At 45.5% G+C, this 10,112-nt stretch overlaps 1 protein-coding gene across 1 annotated transcript; it reads right to left on the bottom strand.

The window, feature by feature from the left end:
• Positions 1–679: 679 nt before the first annotated feature.
• LOC109912763 (tudor domain-containing protein 10) lies at positions 680–9,809 on the bottom strand (the record flags this gene model as incomplete). Its single annotated transcript, XM_048621236.1, has 5 exons — positions 680–834; positions 2,219–2,358; positions 3,830–3,977; positions 7,205–7,274; positions 9,770–9,809. Coding segments are annotated over 5 exons (553 nt in total), but the record flags the coding sequence as incomplete, so codon positions are not given.
• Between the last annotated feature and the right edge of the window lie 303 nt (positions 9,810–10,112).

Genomic DNA, 10,112 nt, shown 5'->3' with positions numbered 1-10,112 from the left:
GAGGGGTGATAGATATAGGACAGATGTCAGAGGTAGGCTCTTTACTCAGAGAGTAGTAAGGGCGTGGAATGCCCTGCCTGCAAAAATAGTAGACTCGCCAACTTTAAGGGCATTTAAATGGTCATTGGATAAACATATGGATGATAATGGAATAGTTTAGGTTGGACGGGCTTCAGATTGGTTTCACAGGTCGGCGCAACATCGAGGGCCGAAGGGCCTGTACTGCGCTGTAATGTCCTATGTTCTATAACCCTCCAAAAACAACATGCCCGCCCCCCCATTCTTGTCCCCATAACCCGACATTTACCATGACTAACCCACCTTGCCTGCACACTAACAGGCAAGTTAGCATAGCCAATTCACCTAACCTGCACATCCATGAACCAAGAAAGGAAACTGGAGCATCTGGAGGAAACCCGCAAGGACACAGGGAGAATGTGCAAACTCCACACAATTACCCACCCAAAGATGGAAAATTGACCCTGGGTTCCTGGTGCTGTGAGACAGCAGTGCTAATGCTAATAGCAGAGTCACCGCACCACCCCCGTTGCATCACCAACTGAAGGACACATTGGTGTGGGTGAACTGCCCTTCTTGTTACGTTGTGCCCATGGGGTAAAAGTGGGATGGTTGTCAAGGACAATCTGGAACAGAAAGCCAAAGTGACGAGTAGACTCACCTTGCTGTAGGACAAAGGGCTGAATGAGAGGCGGGATGGCCCAGAACTCATCTTTATCCAAAGATTTCACAGATGGTGCTGGGACACAGGCTGTACTCCCTGAATCCACGTAAAACAGAATGACCCGACTCTCCACGACATCCACGATCCAACACCTACAGACAGAAAGAAACAGGTGGGTCTTGAGATATAATCCTCATTCTGTGAGCAGTTGGGGAGCACGAGACAGAGACAGAATGTTCAGCAAGGTCAAGTGTGATCTGTTGTGGCTGTGATGTTGAAGCATTGCCAGATGGGGCTAGGCAAGTCCACTACACAGTGTCCTGCTGTCTACAGCAATCTCTTCCCCTTCCTCCCACTCATCCCAGGCTTTCATTTTAGCCAGATCCACCTTCCCTAAATTCCTAAAGATGCTTTAATCTAAATGAATGCTACTGTTCTCCAGAAGTCATTGTGCAAGAGCTTACCTTCGGACAGGCTGCTTCTTGGGAGCATAAATAAGACCAAAAATAAAAAAACTGAGCTGCGTAAGGATAGACTGGGGCCAGGTGACCAAACACTCAGTCAGAGAGGTCAGTTTTAAGGACCATATTAAAGAGGAGGGGTGATGGGAGAGGAAAATCCAGACCTCGACAGCTGATTACATGACTACCAACTGATCAGCCATGGAGGGCAACGCCAATACCTGGCCTGGGGGTGGATGGGGGTCAGTCAATTGTGTGCAGCCACCACCGCTGCCCGGCTAAAGTCAGCCGATGAGAGCAAGACCAGAGATTCTTTTCGGCCAGGTCCACCTGGTCCTCTGGATGTGTCCGTGCTAAGACTTTGATTGGTTATACTGATTTGGGGCTGTAGGTGGCACTGTGCATCAACAGTGGCTGCACTACACATTAAAAGTGACAGGGAGCAAGCTACTGGAGTTCAGACTTAATCAGGAGCATGTTCTGGTCCCAGCATCTTGGTGATTTATAGGGATTAAAATGGTCCAGAGCACCAGTGAGAACACGCCTGCTTCTCTCCCAAGAGTGGAAACTGAATATTATGTTTCCTTGAAGAGGGGGGAGCGGGGCAGTGGTTGTGATAGTTCCATTGGACAGACTGGAACAGAGTTCACCACCTTGCCTGCAAAACAGTGCATCCTATAGCACAGCACTCCTTCAGTGGACTCGAACCCCTGACTTTCTGACTCGAGGCACGAGTGAGATTTACAGAGATGCTGCTGATGGAGAGCATAGATGTGCAAACGATATTTAAATACATAGCTCACATCATGCCCCGTCATGTATTCATTAAGTCAATCCTGGGGCCGAAACAAGAGGGGACTAAGAGGATTACTCTGTCAAAGAGCTGACACAGGCAGGGTGGGCCAAATGGCCGCCTTCTGAGCTGGGCGATTCTACGATGGAGGTTCAAAATTGGCATGTTTCCAAATGACGTGTCTCCAGCATCAACTGGGCAGGATGTAAATCCCTTTGGAGTCAAGGTAGTAAGCGCAGAACCAATTTTATTGCCAGGGAAGCAATAAAGGAGCTCACTGACCTATTCCATTCCCCAGCCTCTCCTGGGAATTCCGCCATGCAGCGTCGGCCCCTCTGTACCTCTTCTTCCTTGAGGAATGGCTGCTCCTGGGTGACCACAGAGAGCGTGTTGAACAGCTGGCACATCTTCACATAGGTCTCCTGTTGCAAAGGTCATCATTCTCATTAAACCCCAAGGCCATTAGGTCTGACCTCTGCTTGTGTGTCACTTTACACATCCCCACACCTTCAGCCTACTGCCAATCCTCAACTCCTCCACCATGCACAACCAATGAACATGCATCTCCAAAGTAGGGTCTCAGAACCACCCACAGTGGTGTCATGTAGGGGAACAGAAATGGTAACAATTAGGAACCTGCTTCACCATTCAAGGAAATCATGGCTGATCTGTGTCAACACCATCTTCCTGCATCATCCCCATTATCTTTAATTTAAAAATAATACTGAAATCAACTTCTGTCTTAAATGCTCAAGGTTGAGTTTCCATGGTCACCTGGGACAGTTTTCTTTATTCATTCATGATATGTGGATGTATTTATTATCCATCTCTAATTGCCCTTGAGGCAGTGATGTTGAGCTGTATTCTTGAACCACTGTAGTCCATATGGTGTAGGTACACCCACAGGACAGCTAGGAAGGGAATTTCAGGATCTGGATCCAGCAACAATGAAGGTATGGCAATACATTTCCAAGTCAAGATGGTGGGTGGCTCAGAGGAGAACCTGCAGGTGGTGGTGTCCCCATATATGAAGGACCACGGCAGCACAAGATGGGCTTGGAAGGTGCTATCTGAGGAGCCTTGGTGAGTTGCTGCAGTGTCTTTTGTAGATGGTGCACACTGCTGCTATTGACCATTGGTAGTAGAGGGAGTAAATGTTGAAGGTGAGGGATGGGGTGCCTATTAGCCTTCCGAGTATTGGTGGAGTGGTACTCATCCAGGCAGCTGGAATGACACACTCGACTTGTGCTTTGTAGAACTTGGACAGGCCTTGGTGAGATGGGAGAGGAAGATACTTGCTACAGGATTCCCAACCTCCAATGTGCTCTTGCAGCCACATTATTTATACTGCTAGTCTGTTTCAGTTTCTGGTCAATGGTAAACAAGCGCCCCCCACCCCCGCCGCAGGACAATGATAGCCGGGAATTCACCACCTGCTGAGTGACGAAATTGCACCAGATGGGTGCATAGCAGGATCCCCCAGGTCTTGCACTGACAACAACCAGATGGTTTTATTTTTAGTGATGTCAATTTAAAATTATCCAGTGTTTACAGCACAATGAAGTTTACAAAGCTCCCTGTAGTCACGCCACTAGAGGGCGCAGTTTCTATCTATCTTATCAATTACTTTGTTCATCTTGAACAGCTCAACTAGATCACCTTTTAGTCATCCCAAACTGGAGGGAACATGGGTCTAGTCTGTGCATTTTGGCCTCCACAACCGATGCTTTCCAACTCATTAGTAACCTGGTACATCACTGTAGACAAAGCACCCCTCAGACAATACAGTGCACTTTTGAAACTGCAAATGAAGCCTAGCGCATTCTTCAAATGGTTCTGCAAACGGCAACAAATCATTTAAATGTGCTTTTACCCATTGCCCTACCCCCTTACCGGAGTCAGGTTCATGGCCCAGAAGTAAGGCATGTGGGGGAACGTGTCCATGACCATAAGCCCAACATCTCCATGCACCTTGGTGCTCTCTGCCATCCAGCCAATGTCCTTGAAACAGCTGGTCAGCATCTGTACCAACGTCAAACTCCTGGACAAAGACATTTTGCAGAGAATTACACAGAATCCATAAGACATGGGAGCAGAACTATGCCATTTGGTCTTTCGAGTCTGCCTCGCAGCAGAGAAACAGATCATTTGGCCCACCAGATCTACTTCCGTATTTGTGCTCTACACAAATTTCTTCCCTTCTCATCTCCCTCTCCATGTTACCCCATCAATATATCCTTCTCTTTATTGTTCTCCCTGCCACTTAACTTAAAAGAAGTTAAAATTACCAAATGGAGACAGCACAGGAGATCATTCAGCCCATCTGATTCATGCTGGCTCTCTAAGCACAACCTGCTCATTCCTACTCCCCTACCTTTTCCCCATAGCCTGGCAATTTTTCTTTTCCCTTGAAATAATCGCCCAATTTCCTTTGGAAGACCTAGAATGAATCTGCCTTCAGACATATAGCGCAGCTCAAATTTGAACCATTTGTTGCATAGAAAAGAAAGTTTCTCCTTGTTACTGCCAATTGCCCTGAATCAGCACCTGATGGCTCTCAATCTGCCCACCAACAAGAAAAGCTCCTCTCCATTCTGTCTTGACCCCATGTGATGTTCAATACCTCTGTCAAAATCTCCTCTCTGAGGACAGCAGCCTCAGCTTCTCAAAGCTAGCCACATAACTGCCTTTTCTTCACCTTCACTGATGCCTTCACTTCCTTCCTGTAGTGTGTGCTATCTGCTTAGATCATTGTGTGGTGACGTAGCATACAAGGTCAAGTGCCGGAAAATGGGATTAGTCTAGATGGATGTCTGATGACTAGCACAAACACAATGGACCGAAAGGCCTGTTCTATTACTTTCCCAAGGTTCATTAGGCTGATACTAGATATGGTGGGATTTTCTTACGAGGAGAGACGAAGCAGATTGGGTCTGTACTCTCTGGATTTGAGAAGAATGAGAGATGACCTTATTGAAACATACAAGATTCTTAGGGGACTTAGCCTACTATCTCTGACATGGAGAGAGGTTATTTCCCCTTGTGTGTGCGTGTCTAGGACTACAGGACATAATCTCAGGATAAGATGTCACACATTTAAGACATAGAAGAATTCCTTCCCCCAGAGGGTATTGAATCCATGGAATTCTTTACCGCAGAGAGCTGTTAAGTATATTCAAGGCCGAGACAGACAGATTTTAAATCAGCAAGGAAATCAAGGGTTATAGAGAAAAGGCAGGAAAGTGGAGTTGAGGATTATCAGATCAGCAGAACAGACTTGACGGGCTGAATAGCCTACTTCTGTTCCTATTGACTCATGACCTATTGCTGCACCCAGTTGATTAAGGTGAAAAGATTTGGTAACCAGGGGACTGACAAAAATGGCGAGATTGGCAACTAGGAGAACTTGTAAAAAGAAAACCTGAAGCAGCGAGTTGTGATCTGAAACATTCTACCTGAAGGGACAGTGGAAGCACGTTCAACGGGAACATAAAAACATAGATACACAGCAAGAGGAGGTGGCCATTCAGCCCATACAGCCAGCCCTGCTATTCTAGATCATGGCTTACCTTCTACCACTTACTGGGACCAAAGGCTGCAACCAGTCAACATAGCTCCTACTGATCTATCAAGGCCCAAGCCACTTAGAAACAATTCAACCACAAAGTGGAATGGTAGCAGCAGCGATGGAGGAGAAAGCCAACCTAAGGCTATAAATCCCACGCAACAACGTGCTCCAACTGCAGAAAAACTTGTGGATCCCATATTGGCTGCTCAGCCATAGAGTCATAAAGCACGGAAACAGAGCATCCGCCACCTGTTTGTTTCCTCTCCACCTATCCTCTCCTCTATCCATCTTCTATCCGCCTCCCACTCTCTCCCTATTTATTTCAGAACCCCCTTCCCCTCCCCCTTTTCTGATGAAGGGTCTAGGCCCGAAACGTCAGCCTTTCTGCTCCTATGATGCTGCTTGGCCTGCTGTGTTCATCCAGCCCTGCACCTTGTTGTCTCGGATTCTCCAGCATCTGCAGTTCCTACTATCTCTGATTCAATCTCCCCCTTCAATCCAACCAGTCCATGCTGACCATAATCCCAAACTAAACTAGTCCCACCTGCCTGCGCTTCGTCCATACCCCTCTGAACCTTTCCTATTCATGTACTTATCCAAATGTCTTTTAAACATTGTAACTGTAAACACATCCTCAGGAAGTTCATTCCACACGTGAACCACCTTCTGTGTAAAAAAAAAAAACTGCCCTTCATCTTGTTTAAAATCCTTCTCCTCTCACCTTAAAAAATATGCTCCCTAGTCTTGAAATCCCCAATCCTAAGGAAAAGGCACCTGCCACTAACCTTATCTATACTCATTATTTTATAAAACTCAATAAAGGTCACTTCTCAACCTCCTACCCTCCAATGAAAAAAGTCCCAGCCTATCCAGCCTCTCCTTATAACTCAAACCCTCAATTCCCAGCAACATCCTGGTAAATCTCTTTTGAGCCATCCAAAGACTCACCTAGCCTGACAGATATCATCCTTAATTCAAATGAACTGCCGTTGATGTCTATTGTCTACCTCAATGCCATTTCCCTGCACTATCCCCACAAGGATTGATTTCTGGTCTTGAACCTGCTCAAAGGTTGAGCTTCCTCAGCCCTTCTGGGGGGACAGAATTCCAAAGATTCGCCAACTTCTAAGTGAAGACTTTCCTGAGCAGTCCTAAATGGCCTGTCCCTAATTCTGAGGCTGTGTCCCCTAAGTCTATTCGCCCACTTCTCTTGCATCTACCCTGTAAGACTTTTTCCCATGAGTTTCAATGAGATCACCTCTCATCCTTTAAGATTCTAAATAATAGAGGCACAGGCTCATTGACCTCTCTGATCTCAGGAATCGACTCTATGTCCTTCCTTAGGCAAGGGATCCAAAGGTCCCCACAAATATCCCTCAATATCAGAAACATTTCAAACTTTGAAAAGGGAACTGAGTAAACACTTATTATGAGAAATTTGCAGGGAGAGGGAAAATAGATGGATTGGACTAGGACTCAATGGATTGGTATTTGAAGTCCAGCACAAGTTAGATGGGCCAAATGGCCTTCTTTCTATGTGACATGATTCTGAGTCTAATACAAAACAAGAGAGCAAGCTCAAGACTTTCTGGCCTCATGGCTCTCCTGTTTCTTTTCAGCCATTGGCAGTAGCAACCTTTGACCTGGAAGTGGTGAAATTTATGCTCTGCCCAGCACAGAAAACAAACCTTTATCAGTACCTCATCTCCAAAGGGATCGCATAGCCAATCTGACCTCCGTCCTTAACTGGCCGAGAGATGCACAAGGTTTCTGCAGGAGACGAAAACAAAGTAAGTGGGTTTGTAAGTAGCTTGCTGACAATAAGAACTAGATGAGAGTTTTGATGTACAAAGGGACCTGGGTGTCCTTATATAACAGCGACTGAAAGCAAGCGTGCAGGTGAAGCAAGCAGTTAGGAAGGGTAATGGCACGTTGGGCTTCACTACAAGAGGGACTGAGTATAGGAGCAAGGAAAGTCTTACTGCAGCTGTACTGGAGTTTGGTGAGATCACACTGTTGGATTATGTTCATTTATGGTCTGCTTATCTAAGAAAACATATAACTGCCATATAGGGAATGCAGAGAAGATTCACTAAACTGATTCCTGGGATGACAGGTTTGTTGTACGAGGAGAAAGTAGGTTGACTGGACCTGTATTCACTGTAGTTTAGAAGAATGAGAGGACATTTTATTGAAATCCATATAATCCTGACAGGGCTGGATGCGGGGACGGTGTCTTAGGATACAGGGATAGACCATTTCTGACTGAGAGGAGAATTTTCTTCACTTAGATGGGCAGCACAAGCCTGGCAATGAAGTTATCGAATATATTTAAGAAAGAAAGAAATTGATTCCTAGAGGCTATAGGTGTCAAGGGGTATGGTTGAGATAGAAGATTGGCAATGATCATTTTGAATGGCAGGGTGGGTTTGATGGATAAAATGGCCTCCTCTTGCTCCTATGTTTATGTTTCTACATGTGGCACTAAACTTTTGATCACATGTAGCTGTAATGCTGTATTCTGAATTCTGTTCTATTACCTTGACGCACTTATGCAAGGTAATGATTTGCCTAGTTAGCACTCAAAACAATACTTTTCACTGTATCTCAGTACATGTGACAATAATAAATCAAATGAAGTCATGTCTTAGTGTCTCCTTATGCGACTTACTATGAATTCCTGTCTAATTATGCTCTTGGGAAGCAGAGGTGGCAAATGGGGGGGACACTTTACTACGTTAAGGTGCTGGAGGAATGTGCATTTCATAGTCTAGGTTTGAACATCAAGAAGAGGCAAAGCAGGAGATGAAAGGGCACCAGAGTGAGTGCCTTCAGACAGACAGGATGTCTGAGAGGTAACACTTTCAATGGATATCTCAGGAAAGATATATTGGCCTTAGCGACGGGAGGATGTAGTTTATCTGAACAATACAACTTAGGGGCAGAAACAGGCCACTTGTTCCCTTGTGCCTGCTCCGCCATTCAATAAACTGACAGCTAATCTCATTACTTCACATTCCTGCTGACTTCTGACCCATGACACCTGATACCAGGGCTTAAGGGGTTCAGGTTAGAAGATAGGTTCATTAAACTGTGACTGTTGAAGATTAAAGTGTTTAAAATGTTGCAAAGATTTCGAAGGGTAGATAAGAGAAACAATTTCCTAGAGTGGAGAAATGGAAGAGTGGGGACATCATCTTAACATTGGAGTGAGACAATTTAAGTGAAACACTTTTACCCCAACACAAGTATTAATGAAAATACCCAGGAAAGGATACAAATTCTTGAGGACTGAGCTTTATTCAATAAAGTCATGACTTACTTGTCTGTGTGTTGAATTTCAAAATCCCATCTACACCCAATAATCTTCGATTTCCTTACCTCTCGCAATTCTGTCCACCCCACCCTAAAAATTGTTAGTGACACTGCTTCTACCTTCTGAGCTGCAGAATTCTAAAGGTGCACAATCCTCAGACAATTTTTCCTCATTTCTGTGCAAAAAGGATGACTCCTAATTCTAAAACGGCTCCTCCTGGATCTGGACTGACCCATAACAAGGCGTAAGGGGCGCAGGCTGCGAAATAGGATTCAGTTAAGTGTATGATTAACAATGATGCACTGGAATGGCCTCCTTCTGTTGCCATAATAAATCAGTAAATACTGAAAATCAGGTCAGACACAGACTGACTCAGCACGCTTGCCTTGAAGGGCAAGAATGGATTCGACAAATGTAATTGTTCCTAATGACTAAGACACCCAAGGTGGTGATGTGGGACTACCAGACAATACAAGACAGCCAGACTAACCCACTGACACCCGCCCAGCCAGCAACGATGAGTCAGCCATAACATATTTGCACGGCTCGGCTGTGGCTCACATGTCAAAATCCACCGTCTGTAAGATATTCACCCCCAGAATGGGGCCATGGGCTTGCAGGCGGGCGTTGTGTGTAGAACGACAGGAAGGATAGCAAGGGTTTTGCAGCAAAGCATTTGGGGTAAGTAATGGTTGGCCATTGTTTAACTGATTGGTGATGCAGGCTCAAAGGACTGAATGGTCTCCAGCTGACCCATGAGAAGGTAAGTGTGTGTGTGTGCGCATGTGTGTACATGCATGCACATGACAGGAAGAGGAGAAAGACAAGAAAAGAATGGGAAAAGAGGGAAGTGAGTGATGGTAGGATTGAGCGAGGGAGGAAAGGATAGAGGAAGGGAAAGTGAGGGAGTAAAGAATGCAAGAGAGACAAAGCCACAGAAAGTACTTACTGTTACCTAGACTGGGGTCTTTGTCAACCTTCTCTAGAGGCTGTGGGTTAAAACAAAAAGAGGGTACAGGATTAGAATGACACAGCCAACAGAAGCACTGAACAATTCAGGTTCGAACCATATTCCACCTGACAGAACTCCATTGGAATTGGCCACTCCATTTATTTCCGCCACACCCGAGGGATCAGCAGGCTATACGATTAAAGCCTCAGCAATGCTAGGTCAGAATCACAGCTCACTAAGAAATCTTCTCGATAAGCAACTGATCAGGGAGATGAACCCTCAATTATTATATCCAATCCTCCATCCTCGTTTAAGCAAATGAAACATGGGGGCTTTCAGA

This window comes from Rhincodon typus, unplaced genomic scaffold, assembly GCF_021869965.1.
Source record: "Rhincodon typus isolate 14 unplaced genomic scaffold, sRhiTyp1.1 hic_rhity00000170, whole genome shotgun sequence".
Lineage (NCBI taxonomy): Eukaryota > Metazoa > Chordata > Chondrichthyes > Orectolobiformes > Rhincodontidae > Rhincodon > Rhincodon typus.
Note: the sequence above shows the minus strand (reverse complement) of the source record. Positions and strands in the feature narration are given on the sequence as shown.